At 38.1% G+C, this 26980-nt stretch overlaps 1 protein-coding gene across 4 annotated transcripts in view; it reads left to right on the top strand.

Annotated features, from left to right (window-relative positions):
* svp (COUP transcription factor 2) overlaps positions 1–20119 on the top strand; it is a 189712-nt gene extending 169593 nt beyond the window's left edge. For 2 of the 4 annotated variants that reach the window (XM_087340945.1, XM_087340946.1), the window contains one exon: positions 12451–20119. In XM_087340945.1, coding sequence (XP_087197071.1) covers positions 12451–12725 — 275 coding nt within the window. In that variant the 3' untranslated portion in view covers positions 12726–20119. The remainder of the gene's footprint in view (positions 1–12450) is intronic. The other 2 variants (XR_015532726.1, XR_015532725.1) reach the window with 2 other exon arrangements.
* The last annotated feature ends 6861 nt before the right edge of the window (positions 20120–26980 follow it).

Genomic DNA, 26980 nt, shown 5'->3' with positions numbered 1-26980 from the left:
TTTTCTTCACGATGTTATATACAGTAACATGTTTTGTCGGATTTAATGACTGACATCCTCGGATGCTTCGTATTCGTTTGTTGTTGATGGTGTTACCATCATCATTTGTATATCCGTTAAGGAGATAAACAAATTAAATATATAAAACATGTCAGGCCTGGAAGTGTTGTCGAGGTGTTTTTTTTTACCGACGCCTTGGTTAAGATTTGGGTTCTTTCCGAAATTGTGGAAATCGGAAGCTACGAGACCATAAACGTTTACCCTGATGATCAAGTAATCCCTTAAAACGAAAAGACATGCCAGACTTTTTAACCACCATTTTTTCGTGGGATACCAATATACCTACTCAACACATATAAATCCATTTAATTTATTCACGGCCACTCCGCTCCGCAGGTTAGTTAGTATGTTTCATCTGTACGGATAATTTCGCTTCGAGTCTGTTGATCCTTTAGACTGCGTACATTATTTGGTGGATAGTTTGCGCTGAATTCGCACCGTGTATTCCAACCATATAACCACGAGATATGATACACACGGGGTTAATATTCTGTATTATAATGTGTATACATCGTTTTGGGACATTCTGTATATCGTTCAGCAGATATGCAATGAGAGGTAGCCTGACAATTAAACATGTAGTCTGCAGGTATATACGACACCCACGAATGGTCATGAGATGACATGGCATGTTACGGTAGTTTGCCCTACCGCAAGATACTACCCCAATATGTGTCTGGGATACCGATTTACCCCGAGGAAGGTACCCATGATGGCCTCAGGGCCGGTCTGAACGCTGTGGAAAAAAAAATCCTGCCCTGTTGAGAATCAAGTCCAGTCGTTCAGCAGCTCTACTGATCATGGGTCTGTTACTTGTTACTATTATTTATTACTGAACGTGGATGCAGATAAATTTCTTCTAGTAGTTCAGCCCATTAAGAAACAGTAGCCTGCACAAATAGTGTTTGAAGGCGTGGGAAAGGGACTAGAGCTTGCAGACATCAACCCATGATGCCATCTGCAAACGCCGGTGTACCTTTTTAAGATACGTCAGTATTTACCTTGTCTGAATTGGTGTGACGGTCAGACTCCTTGATTCACGATGTCTACCACACACGAGTCATAGGTTGACAATGACGTGACGAAATCAAGAGCCTGCAAGTAAAGTCCTCTCCATTATCACTTTATTTAAAATGGCCCTAACAAGTAGTGGCGCCGGACCGGCTCGGTGGGACGGACACTCACTGTAAGAATGACACAAGTCGTACTTCTTAGCCTGCTTTATTGCCCTGTAACCAGGAAGTAGTCTCGAGAAGTCATCCAGCGACTTTAAGCTGGGGAGTGAGAACATTTTAAGGCATCGAATGCTGAGCTGGCATCTGCACTTGACCAATATAATCTAATTAGCTGAAAATGGCGGACTTTTTAAACACTGCAGTTAACTTTCTATTCTCATAAAAAGCTGATAATGTTATAACCGTCCAAGCAACTAGTAGCTTCTCGAGGAGGATTCTACTCCATTTATGTCGCTAATAATCTACATTAAAATAAAACTCTTTAAGTAGTTCGTTTGTTGACCAGCTGAGGCGGTGTTTCGACTTCTCCATGATAGTCCTCGATTTTTCTTCCCGTTTCCTCTGTAATCAGTCGTTAATTTGGGGGATCTGTCTCTCAGTATTCTGTCGCCGTAGCAGATCGATTTATTTCTGCAGCCCGAAGGTTTTGTCAGCACTGGTTATGTCTGAGTTTATCCTAAATATCTTCATTCTGTTTGTACTTGTGACCTGTATCATCAGTTTCATCCGATCAGTTGTGACTCCCTATTATTTTATCCCGGCGACTTTCACTTGTTCAGAGAGACAGACTGTTGATTCGGTAATAGATTATTATTCTTGTATTTACATCAAATTTTGATTGTTAAAATACATTTTCATTAGGCCTCTATTTTTTATTTTGGAATGTCCTTTTACAATGAAAGCCTATTAATTAAAATTATACACAAAATGAAGATAAAATAATAGAAGTTCATAGTGTCGTTGCTATACTCTGAGTATCACATTGAACGAAGTAATAATCTCATTTCAAGTACGTCCATGTGCAACATAAACCAAATGTTTGAATGTTGACATTTATTTTTGGCTGTAGTTCATATCATTCATGGCGACTAAAAATTATGAATATTCAGCTGGAATTATTATAAAATAGCTCCGTCCACAAGAATTTTGTTTTAAGTTTGTGGTATTTCCTATTAGCATGTTCTTTTCCGTTTAGGCTCATTTGAAAATGTAACCCAAAATTGCATCTGTAAATTGTGAAACTAAATGAGTAATTGATATTAAATATCCGTCTCAATTAAATCATGAAAAACTTTGTTTGCTTTGTATAAATTTCCACACAATGTGAAAGTCCAATCTCTCATTGCCACTCCCAGCACATAGGCTCACGTAAGTAAGTAATTTTGTGGTGATGGCGGAAGCAGTGGTAGTATATTTACATTTACACATTTCTTTTTTCACAGCTTCCATTCACTTTTTTCAGCTAAGCTTTGGTATATTAACCCTGTGTCTAACATACCTTAATTCAAAAATGAAAACCGGATTCTAAGTCATTTAATTTCAGTTTTACTTACGTACCTACAAATTTTCTTAATATTATACTATCTGCCATATCCATCTCGGACTTCGTTCGAAGAGATTACCACACCCAAAATCTAAGTATGTAAGTCATTTATTCCATCCGAGGCAAGTATCAAGCTCATAACAGATCTAATCCGTTTCATTTGCCAATACTAGAAGAAAAAAACCACGAAGTTTCTCTTTATGCAATTTTATTTATTTCCCCCTTAATTTATCGAAGAGTTCCGAATATTTTACTACATACATTTCGCGGATTTAATTTTGAACTCTTTTATTCAAAATTTCGTGTTTTTGTTGATGCAGAATGATTATTAAATAACAGAATTTTCTTGGATAACTCAATCAACAGTTCACTAGATAGGAGACATGAAAAAACTCTGAAGTCAACTAGCCATGACCTATGGACCAATTCTGACTATAAACTACATCCTATATTAAAATGAGCATCACAATTAACACGAATTCCTTCATGTACCCAGAGATTAACTCCAGCTAAGGTTCTTATGGCACTCTTCATTTGAGAAGATGTCTGCGTTATACTTCTACTTATAAAACACGAGGGCTTACTATTAGCTACTATATAAATCAGATGGAGACTCAGCTGAACAAGTGACGTCACGGCCACGTGGCTCAGGTCAGGGGTCATGTACTAAACACAGCATCTGTATGTATGCTACTGTATGCGTTGACAACGACCGAAGCAAGGAAACTGTTAAAGTTTGCTAAGGTTTATTTATATATCTATTCTCACAGTCTTAACTCGTTGTGCCGAAGTGGTTTACTTTTTCAAAGAGGTCATAAGATCACACAGAGCATTTAAGAGCAGACAGACGAGAAGTGGGTTGACAGCAGGGTTACGAAATGTTGAAGAGGAGAATCTTTTTTTTTTTTAACCAATTTAAAACAAGATGCTGTGTTTGTCAGCTTTGCCAATACGTGCGTATATCCATTCGCATTAATCAATAACGCCTTGCGCGTAGCTATGTATTTTTATTAAATTCTTCATCAGCAAACCCTAGCTGCTGCTTCTAGTGTCTATTAAACAGTCTTCATTCCGCTCATTTAACAATTTAAACATTTTGTTTTAAAATATGTTAATCTAAATTCATGCCACAAATGATGCTCGAAAGCATGGGACGACTATAGCTATAAGTGGGATATTCTACAGCTGTGACTATTTACGCGTGGAAAGTGGATTAGAAAGTTTGTTGCCGATTGGGTAGTAAGTTATCATTAGAATTTTTTATTATACGCAACCACCACCTTCAATCGTATTCAACAATAGGAAGTGTACGATAATAATGTACGCTCGTTCGACTGTTTCGTGTTACTGTACTTTTAACATTTTTAATTTGGCGTAGACGTATACAAATGGTAAAAGTTCATAATTTTGTTTGAACCCAGATCACAAGTCTAATTTTCCGATATCAGTGAAGTGCAAATTCTGTCATTAATCCTTCAAACCCGAAGCTCGCGGTGGATCACGTGGTTCCCGCCATGAACCAGGAAGTGACAATTGCGTTTAACTCTGCTTAGTGGAAGCCTTACAACAACAAAAATTAAAGTTATTGTCGCTATTTACTTTGAGCATCATATGAAACTGATTAGTACACTTTGAGTGCAAAACGCTGGATTGCTGGTAGTTAACGCAGGCGGTATAAAAGCTTTCCAATAGGTTTTTTAAGAGATAAATGGTAATATGGGCAATTTTAACAGAAAGACTGTGAGTTCAGAAATTGAAAACGAAATAGATGGACTTGAGAACAATCTTGATAATTTTTAGGTCTGTGGCTAGTTGATTCATTACACAAATACTATACTGGCTGCATTTCCCACTGTCTGCTTACAAGACTTTTCTGTTCCCGTCGTCTCGTACAACCTCTGACATAATATTGTTATAAGACAGTCTTGATGTTTTACTACGCGCAAGAGACTTTCATACGGGCAGAGAATAAACTTTGGTGTTAACACACGAACGCGTACTCTAGGACGACAGTGAAGTACAAACGGAATTCTTGGCGTCGCTCAGGCAATTCGGAATGATCAACTCTAGTTCTTCTTTCTCACTTGTAGAGCATAAGCAGCATTTTTACTGTCTGTCGCCCAGAGCAATTACAAGCAATCTTGACGTTGCTTACAACACCGCACACTGAGGCCCTCTGCTTCCATCGTAGCAGTGAAGGTCAGCACTTGGATATTCTACTTTAAACTCCTCAACGGCTACATCATTCTTCGTATAACGGAGACAAGAGACACGCAGACATTTATTTATTTTACTGGCGTCGAACAGTCTAATTATAGAAGACATCTCTAATTCTCTTTCCCCTTCCCTTTTATAGCCCGTATCATAAGCACAAAAACTTGGTCGTCACTGATGCCCTCCACAGCCGTTCTTAATTATGGTCGAAACCATAAAAGAAATCAGACAATTGTTTAAGCTGAACACAGGTCTCACATGGCTGAGCGGATTTTATAAAATCTGTCGATCAGAGTGGACGCGTCGTCTTGACCGCTTGGGGGATCTTGGGTTCGAATCCTACTCAAGATATTGATGATTGTCCTCTCTCTGCGTTGTGTTGTATTGTCCTGTTCAGACAGAGGCCTCACGATGGGCGGACCACACATACATCGTCAAGAAAGGGTTCTAGAATTCAGTAGAAGAACTCTCCAGGAAGGCCGATGTTAGGCTGACCTACGCTCCTACATATACGTACGCATATAAGGACATTAAGTCAGGTACACGAGTTCGAATGCAACCTGTCCAAAATGTATTATATGGATTTTCTTACTTCCACCAAACTAGTACTGGAACAATAATTTAAAATCTACGACGGGCCCCCGGATCGTTTAACGTGATTTCACTGTACAGTTGGACGAAGACAAATAAGTGAAAAGAAACGTGTAACCTCCCGTTTACGAATTGTAAGCAGAAACTGCAACCGCCACGTCGAAATGGTCGGTGATATTAGACTATTGCGACTGGTCTTGCAGGGGCAGAGTCTGCAATAACATAAACACGAAACATAAAGGTATCTTTCCGCTAGTGATCCTAGTTGGATGGACGACCCGTGTTCCACTGAAGGTTTTAACGCTCTGGGGCATGGCGTCTTAGTGCCGGTATATAAATTAACTGATCAGCTTCCAGGTGTAGATCGTGTTTGCACATCTTTTAATATGCAAAGCCACAAGCGAGTTAAACCTGATACAATCAACGCATAGTCATTGCAAAATTTCTCTCTTCTTTAAGTGGTTTGACGATTGAAATATCAGAAGCCGAGGAAGCCTGAAGATTGAGCAAAAATAAGAACACGTCTGACAGTGTGGGTTGGATATACGTAACACGTTAACATTTCCATAGACGAAAGCTAAAGAGGGATTAGCTGTTATAATACCGGACAAATCAGAAATCCTTTTAAACTAGTTTGTCTCTAGGCAAAACTGTAATACTTAACGGAATTTAACGTAATTAAGCTCTTAACAGCGACAGGCGTTTGTAGTTTTGCCTAGGTTAAGCTAGTATAGATACATTTAATTTAAATACGTAATAAATGGCTCATAAATAAAAATAATTTTTGGAAAATGGTATGAGGTTGTGATGGAATCCGTAATTTAAGAAGTGAAACAAGGTTCTAACAGTTACCGAGGAAATAGTCTCCTTCATTCTGCAAACTTGATTTGTTAAAAGTATAATTCGAGGTGAAGGAAAGCAGCTGAAAATATTCTACTAAGCGAGCAGGATTTAGAAAGGAATGCGTGTGTTATATATGGTTTTATTATTAATTATATTAATGAAAATATGTAATTTGATTAAGGAGACCAAGTAGCTTTTGCTGCCTACGTAAAGGCTTTTAATTTAATAAAAGATGACATTCTGGCAGATTTTAACCGTTTGAAACTCGAAGTTAGTCTAAATATTTATTTAGAGAAAACACCGCACGTCTCCATTACAAAGATTAATTGCTTAATGCTGTTTAGGGAAATAATCACTGTTTATTCTGAGAATAATACGAACCACAGAGAGATGCACTCTGTGGGCAAAATGCAGATTTACCTGATGTTAAACTAGGTTTTACATGTTGTACATCTGTACTTTAAAGAATTAATTGTAGTAGGCAGGCTGAACAGTACATCTGACAGGGCCAATTACAAATGTGTATACGTAACATTACAATTTTAATTAAAACAAGTAAAAACTAACAAAAATTAATTTTGATTAATTTATGACTTTTACAGGTATAGATATATATACATTTCTTATATCTTACCTATATTAATGTCGTAATCAATTGTAAAGCCTGATAGTATGTTTCACAATTAATTTTAATATTGTTTCAACATTACTGTATGTAGATGCGAGGAGATATACATACTGAACGTTACATTAGTTAATATAATGTTAGGCCTTATATTATATATCAGAAGGCAGGAAAGTCAGTGGGTTTTAATGAAATCGTGCGCTACACACCAGTGTATTCCAAACATTAAGCCTACCCTGCTGTCAGAATGAACAATTCAGTAAACGTCTGTTATAAGAAAGTGCTGCATGAATGAATCTGCCCAAGCAACCATTAGTCTACTTTATTTTATCGTTTTATGAACAATTTCCACCTCAGGTGCTACGCGAATTTTACTACAACACTTCTTTTTTATTTAAAAATAACGTGAGAATATGCATCACTTAAAATTGTGGCCTTCGTTCATTCGGAAGTCTGAATAACTGGTCACTCGTGCCTTAATAAGCACATTTACCTTCGTTTTGTTACAATCTGGAGGGACAACGTTGGTCATCCCTGCTTCATCTATACATTCATCGGATTCTTGCTGACGGAGAGTTCGGAATTAACTAAAGTAATCGGTCAGTAATGAAACGTCCTAATGCACCATCCAAAAAAATGTACAGGTGTGAGACACATCCAGTGTTTTGTTCTAAAAGGTCGTGTTCCGATCATGGGAGGGGAGGGTTTGGCTCCGCGGCACATGAAACGCGCCGACAGGTGTTCTCAGCGGTGTAGGCGGCGGAGAAGAAGAAGAAGAAGGGGGGGTGGATGTATAGGTCTTACGTCGGAGACACCAAGTGAATAACCCTAGCATCCCATTACGAAAGGTCCGCGAAAAGAAATAACAACCAAAATTACAATAGCAGAGAAAATAGGAGAATTTCAGGAAAACATAATTCACGGGTGACAATTTTCAGGCCTGAAGATGTAGGCGGCGTGTTCTTCCTGAACGTTAGTCTCTATGTAAAGTCTATAATGCACAGTAAATTGTTCATTTCGTTACAAGCTGTAATTTTAATCGTATTAATAATTTCTAAACCTATAGCTTTATATACTACCCTCTGTTACTGGGAATATTTCTGACTGTGTAGTAACCGCAGTAAAAAATGCGACATAAAACAGTAGACCTGCTAGTTTGCACCACACAGTCGCTTTATTTATCCAGAATTGAAATAATTCCTATATCAAACACATGGACGGTATAAAGTGTAATTCCAATCAGGATATTGAACTGCTACTATGGGTTATGTAACTTGTCTTCTGTAGCCAGTTTTATAAAATGTTATACTTTTATATACAAAATTAAAAAAGTATTTACTTCATGATGAAACTGGTAACTGTAACAAGTCCAACCTTTTATGAAAACATCCATGCAGTCACTCCTCTTGACGGTTTTATTTGACGAGCGTCATGTTAATTTGTTCGTTACATTCAAAACGAGATTGAAATAAGCGGATAAAAACGCAATTACTTCGCACGCCGCTAGTCACTTAATGTAATCGAACATCACTTCGCAACTGTATCACAAAATAATTGAATATTAATGTCCGTTATGGCTGCACTTCCCTTATGCCATGTTATACTAGTGATCCTATGTTGTCGCGAAGAACACCTTCATGCTGGTTCAGCATTATTAATTTATGATTTTAATATGTTTCTAAGGGACACCGAAACTCACTTGATTCTTCGACTTTTCGTAGTAATGTATCAAAATAAATGTTGATGCGTGCATTAATAGGCAGGCCTGCTCATTAACTTTTGTGCTATGGAATACCACGCTTTATTCTAAAGAGGCTTGACTTCCTGAGATTCGGAGTACGAAACTGGAACCTACTTACACATATGCGGCTCGTGGTATCCGCCGGTCGTACAAAACTCTATCTGCGGTCAACATGCACCCAGAATCATGCTTCAAACTTCGCGTTAATTTCTATAGAAGAAACACTCGCATAGCTCTTGACTCTTGACGAATTCGTGGATATTAAATCGATAAAAATACGCCTTTTAGCTGTCTGTAACGCCACTCTTCATATCTGCCACTCATCTGTTATGTTTTCAGAGTGCCAGAGTTCTGCGTTTCCTAAGTCCTCAGATTGCGGTTGGTGGCCTTACTCAGGCACTCCGATCAAGAACTCTTATATAAATGACGCGGAGGAGGCACTTTTCGTAATCAGAAAGGGAGAAAAATTGGCTGTGTACGGCACTGTGCCAGGTACGGGGTTTATTTTAAGTACTGACAATTATGCTATGGAACTCTATTAATTGTTAAATTATAGTCAATTAATCGTATTATACTGTATGTGCTGTGGATTAATTTCAGAGCTGATTCTTTAAAAAAAGAAAACATTATTAATAGTCTCTTTACGTGTGATTAATACACTCAACCACAGAATATTATTAGGTTTATGTTTTTTACTCACCGACCGCTGATTCTCGTTCACAACGCGTGGCATCCACTCGGTCCTTGAAGCACGACACACTAAAACACCCTCACAATAAAAACACACTTTCCACATGAGGAACACTTATCTGAACAACACTCACAACTTCCTAATCCCTGATTTCCACACCGTTTTATAATTCCGGATTTAAGGTCAGAGCTAAACTACCAACCTCGTGAAACTTTATATTATTAACGACGTAACCTGAGATCAGCGTTCTGGATGTTTAATTACGCACACGTTCACAGATGTCACCAGTTGTGCACACATAAAGGGCTGCAGCAGGCAACCACATGTGTACATTCGTCGTCGGAGAAAACCCCTGGAGAAAAAGACATGAATGGATTAAAACATTGCCCTTATTAAAATACTCGGTGAAAAATAAAACCTGTGTGAAACAAAGTAGAAAAATTAGTCCCTATTGAATAACCCTTTCCTGAAATTACGGTATTGACTAACAATTTCTCGTTCTGCCTGGACTGATGTAGTCATTCTTCATGCAGTCTTCAAGATATTCACTGCAGTCGACAGTTTGTCACTGCCTTCTTTGTTCATTTGTCAGTCTCGATGCAGTTGTGTTATTTCAGGTTCTCACGGCGACGATTATGAAGATGGGTGTATTCTAAGTTGTGCCGTGTAGATTTGCCCTGATGATGGAGGCAGTAAGGTTCTCTGAAACGTCGGTCAGTATCTTACAGACTACAGGCCGCAAAATCCCAGAAGACAGCTATCTTCATACAGATGTTATTCTACGTAATTCTAGATTTATCTGTTTACTTGTTTTTTATGTGGAAATTTGTCATTTCATATTCGATTTTCTTTATTGGCACAACGCCATTAAAGAAACTTAGGCGCAGAAATGATAGCTAAGTAATAATGTTATTTAATATAGATTAATTGCAAACTAAAGATGACGGGGGCGGAGGGATGCTTGCGTGTGCGAGCTACCAACCTTACGCCAGCAGAGGAACGAAATGTGTCTCGTCGTGGTCCAGTCTTTTCATTTATTCCGTCTGGCGTGAATTCCCCAGGCCGCATGAACCTAATCGCCGTCTTGATGGACCTACGGTATACATAGTCTGGACCCACCGAGGTATATATTCGTTAGTGCTAATGGCTTACATCTGTAGAAACCACCCACACCGCGAGGGTGGACGTGAGCGCAGTGGAACAAGACCCACGTCTGCGGCATGCAGCAATTTTTCAACCCTCTTCTGGCTCTACAGAATTCTAATCAGTCCGTCAGCTGTATACCGATATACAAATGCAATGCTTGGAGGAAGAGGGGTCCATGGTACTCAATTCCATGGTTTTGTCTGCATTTACCGACTTTCATATGTCAGTGTGCTTTAAACTTCAACCGATTAAAAATTAATACTTCTTTCGATTAATTTATGTAAACAAAGTAAAGCAGTGTCTCCTTGTCCTTACGTCAATCCATAATTATGACGTGTCACCTGTTTTTACTGGCGTTACGGCTGAATTTAAAGAAAAACAGGAACGTACTTCTATTAGTCAAACAAACAGAAATGTTTGTAGTCTCAATTTTAGTGAGCCCACATACCTAACTATGATTCGAAGCTAAGGTGCGTCGTATTTGTTTATTTAAGTGGGCTGTCAGTAGTTCAGTGCATGCAACATCGCGTGATGGGATGATTATTTAATAATGAATTGGCAGAAATAAGTAAGGAAGCAGTTGTGGCCTAATTTAAGGTAGTATTCAAGGACCTGTCTAGAACCGAGGACCCTCAGTCAGAATAGCTGGTCTCAAGGCCGAGATTTGAATCCGGGACCTACAGAATACGAATCCGATGCCACGCCCTGTTGCCAAGTTATGTCAGTGGACAGGTACGTATATGATACAAGTGGACCTAACTGCTTTTTGTCCTGATCTTATGTTCTCAACCTAGAAGTATCTCCTTGTCAGCTTTGACATTGTTATACTTTTCCCATTAAGCTACTTGTAAAGTGAAATATGTTCTTTTGCTGTTATTTTTGTGACTAGTGACTGAATTTATATCATCATATCAACCCAAGAGCTTTCAGTATCTGATTTATTACGAAATAGCATATCTGGAATATCTGCAGACCAGAAGTCTTTAAAATCTACGTAGTTAAGAGGTTTATGCACAGAAAATCAAATCTTAATTTACTGGAAAGTTCCATCAGGAAGAATATGACAAATAAGGCGACTGCTCTCAGCAGGAAGTTTACTGATAATTAGAGAGAGCTTCTCATTCCTCATTACTTGCCTCGAGCAATTAAAACTCATGCAAGTTCAAAGTTTTGGAAAACAACAATCAGAAGAGGAAAGACAGGAAGGAGTTCATTTTGTAATAATGAAGTCCATTTTAATTATCTAAAAAGTATTAGCAAAAACGCAATTTGAGAACAATAAATGTGCCTTCCGCTATAATTTCCGTGGTTTGTTTCTGCGGGTGTCTGAACGTATCTTCAACTCGATCTTGAACCTACGATAGTTTATTCTTGGTTCTGTTGTCACTGACAACAGGGTTCTAGAGACAGTGATGGATTGATAACTGTGAGGATGAAATTGCTCCTGATCGGATTTGGGTCAGTAACAGTCATGAAGTTCACTTCCTCTAGCTCCGTCTTTGTATGTGTGGGTTGTAAAATATATTAGTGACGTATGTATTTTAATGAGGACCTATCTTCGGACATTGAACTCCTATTATTTTCAACATGTAACGTTTCAGCCAGGATGAAAGCCTTGAATTTATCATATTTAAGCCATAACAACCGATTGTGATTCGATTCGTACACCTTTCCGAAACAAGGCCAAGAATACTAAACGTTTAGTTAAATTGTTTATGGTAAGTTCCTGCAGTCAACGTGACTTCTCTTATTTTAAAACTCATGGTAACTAATGTGTAATAATTTATAAGACTTCACACATCCACGGCGACTTCATTGTAAATAAAATGCTATCAAACATGTGTCATTTACCCCACACACAAAAATATAAGACACGAATATAATTCGAACCTAATAAATCGAAGAGTCTTAGAGCAGCAGATGGCGCGACATCGCAGCGGACAATTTAGGTGCCTTAAACAACGCCCGTTTTTGTTTCAGATGCGTGTGGACTATCGGACGTGGCGCACATCGAGAGTCTTCAGGAAAAGTCGCAGTGCGCGCTCGAAGAATATTGCAGGACACAGTACCCCAACCAGCCAACGCGTTTCGGCAAACTGCTGCTCCGGTTACCGTCTCTCAGGACTGTCAGTTCGCAGGTGATCGAACAGCTGTTCTTTGTGCGCCTTGTGGGCAAGACGCCCATCGAGACGCTCATTAGAGACATGCTGCTCAGTGGCAGTAGTTTCAGTTGGCCGTACATGAGCTCGATGTGACACAGCGTCTGGAGGCAATTGGCTTCCGCGTGAATCGTCTTCATCATCAAAGTCTTCATCAAATCATTATTCGCGCGATTGTCGTCGTCACTAATAACTCGAGTTCCTACCTTCGTGTGTGGATATCAGGCGTTACATGGACTTATCAACGTGACGAAGACAGTGATTCTCAAGTAACAGGCCACGGGGACACCCCTACATTTACACAAATGCCTGTCGGTGGCATGGAGACAAGGATTTGCAGAGCCGCATATCCATGTATTTTGCTACTGAATACTATCCTCCAGGTCCAGAACTGTAGACGGGCTGTAATATAACTGCAATCATGTCAAGGTCAAAACGGTTCAGAGGTACCGATACATTTCTGCACTTTTTCAAAAGATGTTTTCAGGTCCAAAACATTTAATAAGCAATATGAAGGAATTTTAGTTTACGTTGACGATCGTTCTGTTTTTTTTTTGTTTTTTTTTTAAATTTAACACCAATACGAAATTTGTGAATGGCTTACAGGCAAAGTTACTAACTTTCAAACTGTGGGGCAAAACTGTTTTAGTGAACACTTCGGACTTCTTTGAGGACACGTGAAATAAAGACCTACTTATTGTGACAAAGTTTTTATAACATTTCTCTGACGACACTTCTTGCAAAACTATAAATTATTCCAGATGTAAGTCATTTCAGAGGACCTTCATAATCACTTCGATGTACAAATTATAGCATAAAATTGATACCTTCTCCATCTTTTAGATCTCGTGCTATTGAGCCTGTCTAGACAACCGGCTTCGACAGTCTTCCTATCCGAAACATACTTTCGCATTAGGCTAACACACATTTATCTGTTACATTTACCATTGCATATACCATCCTCTGGGATTTATTTTCCTGTGCGACTACACTGAAACAAGTACACCGGTTTCAATATCCATACCCCAATTCAGATAGTCGGTTTAAAATTCATACCACTCGCAGTGCCCACTTACGTTCAGTTTTCCCGCTCAGGTACAATCATCATTATCTTTCATCTAGTAACTTATTATGGACCATGTTGAGCAAACCGTGTCATCGTGCTACGAGGATATTGCACTTAAACCCTTTCTACGACATGCAAGTCTGATTAAGTTTAATTCAGAGAATCACGAAAGTTGCATTAGACAAGTTATAATTAAAATAATTAAAAATAAAAAGTCATTAACAAAGTGAATGTTTGGAGATGACCTTCTTCTAGGACGTTGCGCCGTGTACAGCGATAGAAGTTGATCGACATTTCAGTGTTATCGCCCTGATAATGAAAGCAGCAAGCACCCCTAAAACGCCGATCAACGTCTACCAGACTACACGGCGCAATATCCCAGATGACAAAACAAACCACGTTCATGTTTGCTGCCGTGGGAACCTGCAATCTCACTAAGTAAATGTAAATTCAGTTATAATTAGTAAACCTGTTCATATTAGGAGAGTCTTCCTCCTTTCCGCTAGAGGAACCGCAGTGTTCAAAGGTCAGAGAGAAATAAGAAAAAATCAACACAGAACTCGTAATTGTTGCTGCAAGTGTCAACACTAACACTAAGTTTTTTGTCCAATCACAACATTCTTCTGGAGTTTTAAACCATTGTGCTTCACAATAAATGGCATTCAATCTAAAGCATATAGCTGCTTCTGCCTCAGTTGGAAGATATGTGAGAATCTGATCTAGAAGTCGGTTTTCTTTTTTGTCTCCTCAATGGTCAGTTCTGAAATGTCATAGACTGATATGCAGCATGTCCAAGATGTCTTAAACGCCACTGATAGAACATATCTCATGTGCACTCCATATCTTCCCACGCACAACTAACATTGGGCCTCGCGTTACGGTATTGAAAATGGATTGACTTGAAATGCAGGTTATTGATGGCTAGAATCCTAATATTGAACCGAAACCAGGCATTGATTATGGAAGCTTTCGAATACAACGACGTAACTTCCATCTCATAACTAAAAACATCTTGTGATTCTATAAAGTTTCTTTATCAATGGCTGATTTAGTACCAATACAATGTTAAACTTTATCCGTTGTCTGAGATACGATGATGTTTCGGAATTTAACTTTCCTTCGGTCGTTAGATGGTTATCATTATACTGACAGATTTAATTATATTGTTTATTTTAACGCCAATATCGGTATAATGATAACCAATTACCAACTACCGAAACTTCATGTATATCAAATATAACACAGGCAATGGGAAACGGCTAACATTATACTGGTATAACAGATTTCTTGTTGCCAACTAAGAACAATTTCTGAAGCATCTATCTTCGCTTGACTGCTACTTGTACGTGTAGATTCATTACAAAAATCTCATACTGGCAACTCAGAATATTTGTTTCGCTTCAGCATTATGGCGGTAATTTGCAGGGTTGATTTAAAACAATCATGTTATAAACTCATTACAGAGTTCTGTATGTTGATATTCCTGAAATTACTTTCTTACTTTCTGTGACGTACAGCACGCGAATACTGAAGTGCTTCATCAGTAACATGAAGTGCCAGTGATTCCCTGGTCTTTTTTCTACATAAATACGAGGGCCCATACAAATCATTCAGACTGAACAAGAATTCTGCGCAAAAGCGATCCATGCACATGATACTTCACAAAAGTTATTGCGACCGTTATGAAGCATTTAACATCGCACTGTAGACACATTTAAATGCGACCCTGAAACTTCTGAAACAATAATATTTGATTTAAATTTACGAAATGCCCAGGAAACAAAATGCCAGTTGTACCATTAGATACACATCGGAAATTTAGACTGCAGCATTCATCTATGCATTCACATCTTCCTTTTAATTAAGATTCATGTGGTAATGACCATATGAACACACTCGTAACTAACTTTAAAAATTTATCTTCTCTACTTTATTCTGCAAATAGTGAACGCAAATGTATTTGTGACATAAGAAGTCCTAAAGCTTTCCGAATGGCAAGGCCCGAAATCAGTAGGCACATTCGGCAGCCGAATGGCGTTCTTCTTATTCCAATCCTAAGTCAATCAGAGACGTGTAAATAATTATACATCCAGTTAATTTTATCATGTACATGCTCGTACTAATTGTTACGCTGCAATGTAAACCATGGCAAAAGCTCGAAGGTTGCTTGAAGCATAAATAATAAATACCACACTATGTTCTTCGTAGTGCGAGACATTGAGTTTCATAAGTGGGAATTTTTAGAGGCTTCGTCTGCATAATTACAGAGCATGCGATGCGTTGTGTTGAATTGATTTCTTGACGTTATCCAGTGTCTCTCTGTTACTAAAACCACAACTTTTCTATTCCATTTCTGCTTCCTCTTCAGATGAAAGGAGGTCAAAAGACTAATCTGTTAGGCCTCTGGTCGAGATCGTCTCAAACCCGATCAAAGAGAATGGCCTTTTGTTCACCTGTCACCCCAAGACGGAAGTAGAACGAACTTCCGATTTAAGCTTTTATTAATATACCCTATAAGATGTATTAAGTTAAACAAAACGGTCCCTTTCCAGGCTTTATTCCCAAAATAGAAAATATTAATGTTAATTCCCAAATTATTACCTTGATTTGCCACGCTGAAAGTTACTTACAACTCACATATGTTCATGTTTATTTTTAAAGTTAAAAATTACATAACTTTTTCTTCTACTCCTAGCGCCATTGTCTTGATTAAGTCTTCGTCATATAGAAACCATCCCGTTAATTAATTCAAATGAGTCGAACGCCTAAATCTGCACAGTTTCGTGATTTTAACATGTGAACACCATCAGTAATTTTCATATCATTACCACAAAAATCTAGCGGACCATATGTAGTAGACTATAGCCCATGTAGGCTATTATAAAAATAGTTAAGCATAATGAAAATTGTCAACATTTCACCTAGTTGGTCGCCATTGTTATTAAGTCAGATTCATAGCAGTTCTAACCTCACTCCTGTACAAATCGAACGTGTATTTTAGCAATTACTTGCGTACGGCACCTAATTGTGGATATTCGTAATGTAATAGGATTCATGTTAACTGCAACGTGTGCTGATATTCCAACCTTCATCATCTTTCACAGATTATGAAGTTACTTTCAGAAGTTTTGAATCCATTTAATCTCATTCAAAATAACTTACAAAAACGTACGTTTTCACGTCTTCACTACGTCCATTACATTTAATGAAGTGCTATAAAGCAACTTGAAATTAGAACTATTTTTAAAGTCACGAAATATATTATGCAGTTGAATGTTATTAAGCTTTGCCACCATTCGTTACATCCCGATTTTTGCGCTGACCTATAGCCTAAGCCTAATTTGAAATTCATGCACTACTTAATGTCTCGTACAGAACTTTGATGACCATTGGGTTCTGACATCGATACATATAGCTTAGCACTTGGAAATTTAAACATCATATACCTACAAAACAGCAATCACTTCCTACAACGTTTTAAATCCACATTTGAAAGAGTAAAGTAAACAACACGTCTGTTAAATTGCGAACGGGAACTTTACCGACACCTACTTGTGCGTGCTTAAGAAGTTGATCTGTCCATAAGTCAATAAGGGCGATCACTTTATAGCAGTCTTGGAAATAAAGGAAAGTGCAACTTTAACTCAGCCATGTTTCGATTTCGACTAATTTTATTCAGAGGCCATTTCAGTTCTAAAGGGTGACACATTCGTCGTAATAAAACTAAAATAATTTTAGATACGTATGTGAATTAATTATGTTCTTTCTAACTCTCCATAAACGACCAGTGATAATTTGTTTGACATGTGAAGAAATCACTGTGTAGCAGTACATAATGAAGTTCGGGAGATATTTTTTTAAATGTTACTTCGCTCATTCAAATGTGAATGCAGACTTTTCAAGGGACATGCACGTTGCTTCTATGTACGATAATTGATAGGATATGGCGTCATACACCAGGATTCTGTGCGGCACTGTTACCATTTTCCATTGCCTCCTTGCCTTCTGTGGCCGTTATCAGTACCTATATTAAATTCCTGCGGGAAGCATTCTCCGCGTTCAAGAAACACGACAAACTGCAGTAATATTTCAATACGCCAGTTACGTCCATGCTTGCTGGTTCAGATGCAGAAATAGGCTTAGTAAAATTGAAACCAATATCAAGGAGGATATGCAATAAAAATTCGTTTTGTCGCGTAGCACGCACTGTCGTCATAATACGTGCCACTGCTATGCTTGGAGTCATTTTGCAGTGACGAACCTTACAATGTCTCTTACATCAAACACTAGTTTAAATATTAACTGCTCCCTTCGGCGAAAATTCATAGTTTCTTGTTGGCATACTTTACTCGATTTTCGGATGTGATACATGAACGAATTTTTATTAAACTTAGTACTAAAATTAACTTCGGACTTTGATATAAGACCAGTCACCGTTGTGGAATACGAACCGAAGTTAATGTTACGTCATGTAGTACAAACCGGATGGAGACTTTTCCGCAAAATCTAGGCGAGCAGAGTGGAAAAAAAAGTTTTTGTTGTACATGCGTTTAACTGCCGTGTCTATATTCTGACTGGACTCATAAATGACCCCTCTTGCGGGAGTGATATGCAATGCATCCCATTTATGATACACGGCAGGACTACTTTGATATCCAGTTGAATTGAACGCAAGTGTTCTCTTTGAGATTGCTTTATATTTCAGTTTCAGAAGATAACAATATTTATGAATGCGTTCCCAATGGAAATAAGGCCATGATCTTTTGTGGTGTAAGAAGTGCAAAGAATATGCACAGGCATGCGAAGAATGAAAACATTCACACAAAACTGTTGCCACATTTCTGGAAAGGAGGTGAAAACGGAATTGACAATACAATTAATTGAACTATTGCAATATTCTTTATAACCTCGGTAGTAATTGTTACGGACAGAAACCAACATCACATCAGTGCCATTATAAATATAAACTGTTTTAAATAAAAGTGTACCCGAATTCAAGACAAAACCAGAAACTGTTGGTTTATGAATAAATGTCAAAACAACGACCATAATCCAAAGGAACTCCATTTTTCTATTCATTATTCAAGAAATGTGATATATCATGTCCCGGTTAAACGGTGCTTAATACTTAATCCATACTTAGTTTTTCAATAAAATATATAGGCCTATAAATTTCCTTTTGTAAAAAAGAAAATATGTAAAACCGTAATCTCAATAAAGAAAACGCGGTTCGTTCTTAAAAGATATAAATATATACATTGTGACTTAGTTGTTTTATCGAGTGTCTTGTCTGTAACGGAGGTTCTGGGACAATAGCATTAATTTCGGAATAGAATTCCTCCCCCTTGGTCTTGTTGGAAATTCTATCGGTAAACAGCTATTTAGTAGAAATCTAGGAATTTGGTTCCAATTATATCAGGTAAAATGTACTCGCTAGAGTTACCTTGTTGACTGAAAATCAACTAGTTACGTTTTAATCTAAAATAAACTTGAATTTTTGGACCTGCCGAGGTAAGACTCGGCGACTGAAAAAAAAACTTTGATTTCAAATTAATGTGACAATTTTTGTCAGCATCATATTCTCATTTACTGAATTCTATAAATGGGAGTAATTTCAAAATTTTCATTAAGCCAGTATACTTAGGTAGCTCTGATGCAAGTAATTACAAATTTAACTAACTGAACCTAATGTATCCTTACAAGTGGTGAATAGTTGATACCGATAGAGTGGCCATTTTGTTTCTCACAGTTCCTAGTACACGTTTGGCGTGACACAATATAAATAATGCTATTGAATCCCAGGGAAGCTGCGTCTACTTACTAGGCCACAAAAAGAAAGGCAATGCAACGCTGGGTTGAACTTTGAATGCAGACTTCAGTATGTTGACGGTATAAACACAACATAACATGATACAAGCATTGTTACGTGAAAACATGAGGATGAAGAAGTTACGTCCTTTACTATGAACAATCACGTAATACAGCAGATGTCATCCATATTGTTTTGCATCTGGAAAAATTCATTCTACTATATAACATTTCCACACGATTTTAAGGACAAAATTCTGTAGTTCAATCAGAGTCGATTATCAGCTTCTACATTGTCTAACCTCCGAAATGTGGAACGTCACAGGTCAAGTTCCAAGTGTAAGTGTTAGAGTGAATGTTTTTTGTAACAAAAGAATGTACATACTGTAGATTTTTGTTTTATTTTGGATGATGCTCATAGGAAAACACGCAAAACTTTAATAAGTTTGTTCTCAGTGTGTTTTCCTTGCTGGAACGGGGGCTGAATACGATTGTGAATGAAATGCGCCCATTTCTAGCAATTCATTTTTCTACACGATCATTTTTCTTATTCTTGTACAGTAAATATGATAGGATAATTGTACAGTATATGAAAATAAATGTTATTCGGCCAAAATATTTTCTGTTCTTTCCACCTGTGTAAGTTTGTATTCCAGAATATTTGTCTTATTTTATGATCATCTCCAATATGTTTGTCCTAACATGGCATGTGTTCCACTAGTTTCAAGTCAAGTACATCTGGACTAATTTGAGTGCTCAAAGAGGAGGGGAACAGTTCATAGTTCATATTTTACTGAAAGAGACAGGAATGGAAGTTTTCAAAGCCTGGATTTTTGTAACTAACTAACTAACTAGATGGCTTACCGAACCCGAAGGTTCATCACCGAATTAACCAAAGCCCTCCACCGGACCCTGTCCTGGGCCAACAAAATCCAGTTTCCTTCAACTCCTATCTCCCATAGATCCCGCCTGAGATTATCCTCCCATCTACGTCTAGGTCTCCCCAGCGGTCTCTTCCCTTCAGGTTTCCCAACCAGTACCCGGTGCACACCTCTTGTCCCATCCATGCGCGCTACATGTCCCGCCCATCTCACTCTTCTCGACTTAATCACCCTCACAATACTGGGGGAGCAGTACAGATTTTTAAGCTCGTCATTGTGCAGTTTTCTCCACGCCCCATCGTCTTCCCTCTTAGGCCCAAATATCCTCCTCAACACCCGATTCTCAAACACCTGCAATCTGTGTTCCTCCCTCTGAGTGAGAGACCATGTTTCGCACCCATACAAAACAACAGGCAAGATTATTGTTTTGTATACTTTAATTTTCAGGTTCTTAGAAATCAGACGGGAAGACAAAATATTTTGGACTGAGAAGTAGCAAGCATTTCCGGAATTTAGTCTCCTCCTAACTTCCTCACAAGTATCATTTTGATTTGTTATTGTTGTTCCCAAATATTTGAACTTTGTAACCCTTTCAAAGGATTTATTAGCTACCCTAAGATAATTTTGCCCGCCTGTCTTCTGATGACGAGATACTAACATGTACTTAGTTTTTTCTGAATTTACTTCCAGCCCCACTTGTCTACCAGCCTCTAGTAAAACTTCTGCGTTCCTCTTTATTGTATTTATATCGTCCCCCAATAAATTAACATCATCAGCATATGCCAATAGCTGATGTGTCCCGTTCAATTGCAAACCCTCCTGCCTACCTTGGACCTTCCTGATGGCGTATTCTAGCGCAAAGTTAAAGAGCAAGGGAGACAAAGCATCTCCTTGTTTTAGACCGTTCTTGATGAGGAATGTCTCAGATACATATTTACCTACTCGAATTTTGCTGCAGGTTTCATTTAAGCACATTTTTATTAGACCCACTAGCTTCTTTGGTATACCAAATTCAATAAGAATATTATATAGCACTTCTCTCTTCACAGAGTCATAGGCTTTTTTGAAATCTATAAATAACTGATGTACAGTCCCACCGAACTCCCATTTTTTCTCTAGTATCTGACTGGATTTTTGTAAGTTAAAATTAATCCTGCGAGTATTCCGAGAGAGACCTATGATTTCTTTAACATGTTTTCTCACCCCCCAGTGAATAAGATATCTCACAGAATTTAATAACATTTTCCGAAGTGTGCCAATCGCCAGTTTCCATAACTTTTTTTTATTCGTAGTAAATGAGATATCAAGAGATGCAAATTCCTGATTGCCCGTGTCTACTGTGTGTCTTCAAAACATTCAATAATCACACATCTGTAAAGCAGCTGGAATTTCCTTCCAAACATTATTATTTTTATTTAGTGTTCTGTCTGACGACAGGTCCATTATTCTGCCCAAAAAGAGTTCGCCAGTTTTCCCTATTCTCAGCTTCTCGTTTAAATCCTGAAACTTCATCTTCTTTCCTTGTTACCCAGAAATTAATATCGTCACTTGAAACGCACTAACAGATTACAAAGCAACGAACAGTGATGGGTATGTAGAGCTTGCGCAGGTGAGCCTGTGAGTACATATTAACACGTGACGTCACGAGCATTCCTGGTTATGAAAGTCGAATAAGTGGAGAAATGGGTGGCAGTTAGGTTTATAAATCTGAAAATCATGATGACATTTACAGAGGGCGATCCCAAAAATGCTGATAACATTGATAAAACGACGGAGGGCTTGTCAATGCAGCTGAATAATTAATTAAAAACCGATCGTATGACGAAAAGTTGAGTTCTTATTCTTTATATACATACGCAGTTAAATGAGATGGAAAATTAAACAGAAAATAAGGTCGACTGAAAGAGAAAGACTTGTAGTTTTGTAGCTATTGTAACACAGTTTCGATTAGGCCAAGTTTTGCTATCATATCCACTGAAAAATATTAACAGGCTGTCGTATAAACCGAGAAATATTTTAGTAAAGTTATAGTCTTAGCAACCATTCTTTTATCTCTGCAATGCTCTTTGACAGAGCAGGTTCGTAGCAAATCTGCCCTCTTTACACAAACTACGTTTAAGATTTTATAAGTTATTATATCCACTGCTTCTGTCGTTAGTTGGTAGATTAGCTGCATCAGCACATGTTTGGGTACACAAGTCTCCAGATTATGTTTGCTCATGCGCGCACACGCTGATTCTGGCAACAACATGCTTCCCTGAATCAGTCTCGCGAGATAAGCCTATTTACTGTATGCACCAGCGGAACACCCGTCAAAAAGTAAACAAAGTCTCATGAGTCACATAAAATAAAGTAATGTAAGATTTTTGGTCCTCACGGCGGTGGTGATGACGTCGTATGGACTCGTAGGTGGATACCGACATTTCAAAGAGAGAAACTGTCCCCATCTTCAGACCGGAAGATAGAGGCAGTATGTTTCTCTGACAAACTGATATTTACCTACGAGTCTCCATGGCGTCATATCCCAGAACATTATCGTAATACTGCCACATATACTGTTTACATTTTGTGCTAAATACAGACGTCAGAATTTCAATGCGGAGCGTCATGAAGCCGTAATACCAGCAGCTCCCAAAATCTGAATTTTCCCCGAGAGGAAAGTAGAGGATTTCAAGAAACAGATTTTTCTTTGCAGTTTTAATATTATGACACCTATACAATAGCATCGCTTGAAAATATGGGATGAAAATGGGGCGAATGTTGTTTCACTTGCAACGGTACAAAGGTTAAATCAAAAGCAATTCTTCAATCAAAGTAACCCTGGTTACTTGGCCGCTGCTCACGCCAGTTGCTGAAAATCTGCGCTGACGAGAAAATGGTGCATTCAGAAACAGAACGTGTGTTCATTCCCAAACATGATTTCTCGACCATATTATTCGCTGCTGTAAGTGAAGCATCTGCAGTGGGAATTCTGAGAAGGAAGTGCCGAATAAGACAAAAGATCGATCGTTATATTGATGAAGATTTCTGTCTTCTGGGTTGTTGCGCTGTGTAGTCTGGTCGATGTTAACCAACGTTTCAGAGGTCATACTGCCTCCGTCATCAGGGCCCTGATGACGGAGGCAGTATGACCTCTGAAACGTTGGTTAACATCGACCAGACTACACAGCGCAACAACCCAGAAGACAGAAATCTTCATATTCACCGCTGTGAGAACCTCAAGTCTTACACGTTATATTGATGTTAACAAAACTTTCAAATAATTTTGCAGTTATGGTCACGTTTTAAATGGAAAATCTTGAATATGAATACAGTATGAAGTTGACTATATCATGCATCATAAATTGCTGAAATGAATAAACCAGGGGTTGCTCGGTACGGGGCACGTATACAGAAATATGTGTTCTTAAGAAGCTGCAGGTGATGCATCAACAGCAAATTTGCCGAAACGTTGGATGAATCAGAACAAGCGACGCGGCTCAAGCTTTAAATCTGATCTCATTCACAAGACCACGTGAGTACACTGAAAAATCAGTAGAATATTTAGAATGATGACACAATCTCTTACCGGATGAGGATTTTATCCTAATAGAATGCAATAACTTTAAATCTGGCCACCCAAAGCCTGGCTTCGCACTCATGATATATTTATTTAAAACCAAACACATTTAAGCCAACAACCTGCAGTTGTAAGCCTATCCCACGTTTAACCTCCTCTGAGGGACAAAAAATTATCAACGCCGTTGCCAAGAATCCGGACTATTTTTCGTGGTAGTCGTTTAGGTCATCGGTACAAAATGACAACCTCCACGTCATGTGTGCTTTACATTTGTTCGACAAACTATTTTAAAGTTTACTATCAGGAACTCTCACATAACAGAGACGACTAACTACAGAAACCAGCCTCACTTTTGTCACTGTGTCTTGTAAGTGGTACAGCACGGTTTCATTTCTAAGCATTACTTGTTACTTTAGAAATCTTTCAAAGTCCTAACGCTAGTTCTCAATATTTATAACGTTCTAATCTCAAGCCTAATATTTCTAAGCATCATCCTACCTCCGTTAAAGTAACCAAGACAGCTACTTGATACTTGGTTGACAGTTAATTCGCGAGCGCAGCAGAGAATGTACTAGTCGGACATCAGCAGCAGACTTATAAGTTATACTTGGTATATATAATGTCTAAACTCAGATTATTTTAGCTTCTACGTCTGTGTTCCAAAACCATTAAATTTATCAAGACAACTAACCGCTCAAAGTTTCTGGCTTTGTGAAGATAATCATGAGAGAGAGCTCCTTCATATGATGTGAGTATGGATGACTCAGTCACAAAAATTGGCTGGCCACATGTCGGACAATCGAGATTCGATGTGCGTTACGAGCACACAAAAAAAACCCAACAGCTTCTTTATTCCTGTCTGCATATTATTAAGCCAAATCAACTTAATCAGTATAAGATGACAGACCTACATTACGATTTGTTAAGCCATGCTGATTTTGGTGAAATCGACACATTTTATTGACCTAAATGAACCTTGAGCTTAGCTCTATGTTATGATTTCTCTGGCAGACTGTCATGTTCATATTGTGAAGTATCACTTCAACCTGTTTTAAAGCCTACATTACTTATGGGTCTAACTGCAGTTTTCGTCATACCTCGCAAGTATTAAACCCCCGCAGAAAGACATACAGAGTAAAAGTCACAGCGAATCTATAACATACACGTGATGTCCGTATTCTTGGAGACAGCGCGGATGATTACGAAAATTAACTGATTGCGAGAAAATCTGTAATGTAAGAACTATTAAACAAACAATTGTAAGCGTTGGCCGTTTTCAGATTGTCCTGCCATGATCGGTTTAAAACGCGTTGCGTAACAAACAGCAGACGGGCGCCACGCATTAGAAACGCATCTTTTTAATTCCACCCCAAGAATGCACTAGGAATTGTGTTTTTAATTAATTGTGTAAACATTGCGGAAGATGGAGATTGCTGGCCGAGAGGTTCTGTTCATGACACATTTTAGTCTCGGCAGAGAACATATTTTAATGACTGCCATAAGAGATTCTTAATCATAATCAGTGTCACCTTTTTACCTCGATTTATAAGTTGTTCTAGTCCATTAATTCCCTACCAATTTTCATCACTGGCCACATAAGCTTCATCATATCTACAAGATCATCTCCGGTCTATTGGGAGCCATCCCAACAATACGTTACGTGGCGTGAGGCAGATGCTTGGATTCTACCGTCGTAAAACAAAATTTAAAAAAGAAGGAAATAATTTTGGCACGAAATCAAACTGGGTGAAAACCCGTTGAATTTCTTTTGCTGTGGCTTGATCTGTCGAGTTGTTAGGATTCTCTGTCTTCGTCAGATTTCGGCACATTACCTATGGCATGGGACAACACCTCCGTTATGCTGTCACCGGGTGTTTCATAACTGTCTCGATTAGAACAATACAAGACCTCTATGACGTCACTTTACATAAAAAAGTTGGCATACAACGTAGTTATTTTGGAAAGCAGTTAAAATGCGTTTAAAATGTTAAATGGCAAAGACACCAAGTCAGTTTCTAATCGATGAACTAAGATGGTATTCTGAATGTTTTATTCCTGTCTCTTTGGTTTATATTTGTGTTGTTTCTCTTTAAGGCTAATAGAGCGCTGGGAGAATGACAATAAACCATTCATTATTCTAAGCTGTTATTTAGGTGTCTGGAGACACTTATTTCGATACGCCATGTATCTAACATTATAAATATAACACGATGTCTCGCTTTTATAGTATTGTGCAGAGAAAAACTTAAATACAAAATTTAATTCGTCCTGACATATTGCTGCATTTTCATTAATATTTATTACTATAATTTTTTCCCTTGTGACAAGATTTTTCACCTTTTCCAGGTACGTCTCCTCTTAACCCTTTGTGGTCCGATGTCGGACTGAGTCCGCCACACATTTTACGAACTTTTACGTGATCTGGAGTCAAACTGAGGCTGGCAAACAATGTCAGCATATCATTCAAGCCTTCTTCTTTGTACTAATTCTATCCTAGTTTTCCTGGTAACACTTTCTTTACCTTTAAATAGTGAAAGGGGGCAGGACATAAAATTCATTTTATTCTGACACGTGTCGAAGTAAGCGAGGATTCCACACCAAATGTTTTGCCATACATCATATAGTGAAGTAATATCATCGTGTGTGTAGCTGTCATATTTACTTAGAATAGAAGTATTTTATATCTGATAAAGTTATAAAACAAATATCCCATATTCCTAATTGGAAATTATATTTTTTAAATTATTTTTGGCGCATAGAGCAATCTACCACTGACATGTGCATATTCTTTTGTCTCCTTATCAAGCATTGTGTAGTGACTTCATCGTTTACACTTCACATTTTGTTTCACTTTCCTGGTGTTGACCTTTCGAAAACAATTATGACGAAAGGAAGCACAGCTCTTAGAATATGAAATCCAATGCTTATGCATCGTATATCTGCATACATTAAGAGATGTTTAGACGTCGCCAAAGTCATATATACCGACTTGGACTTGCTTTATTCTTTACCGAACGACAGGAAGCAAAAAAGCGCC

This window comes from Zootermopsis nevadensis, unplaced genomic scaffold (genome assembly GCF_977971745.1).
Source record: "Zootermopsis nevadensis isolate Lab colony 2312 unplaced genomic scaffold, Znev_1.0 Znev_ptg000061l, whole genome shotgun sequence".
Classification (NCBI taxonomy): Eukaryota; Metazoa; Arthropoda; class Insecta; order Blattodea; family Termopsidae; genus Zootermopsis; species Zootermopsis nevadensis.
Note: the sequence above shows the minus strand (reverse complement) of the source record. Positions and strands in the feature narration are given on the sequence as shown.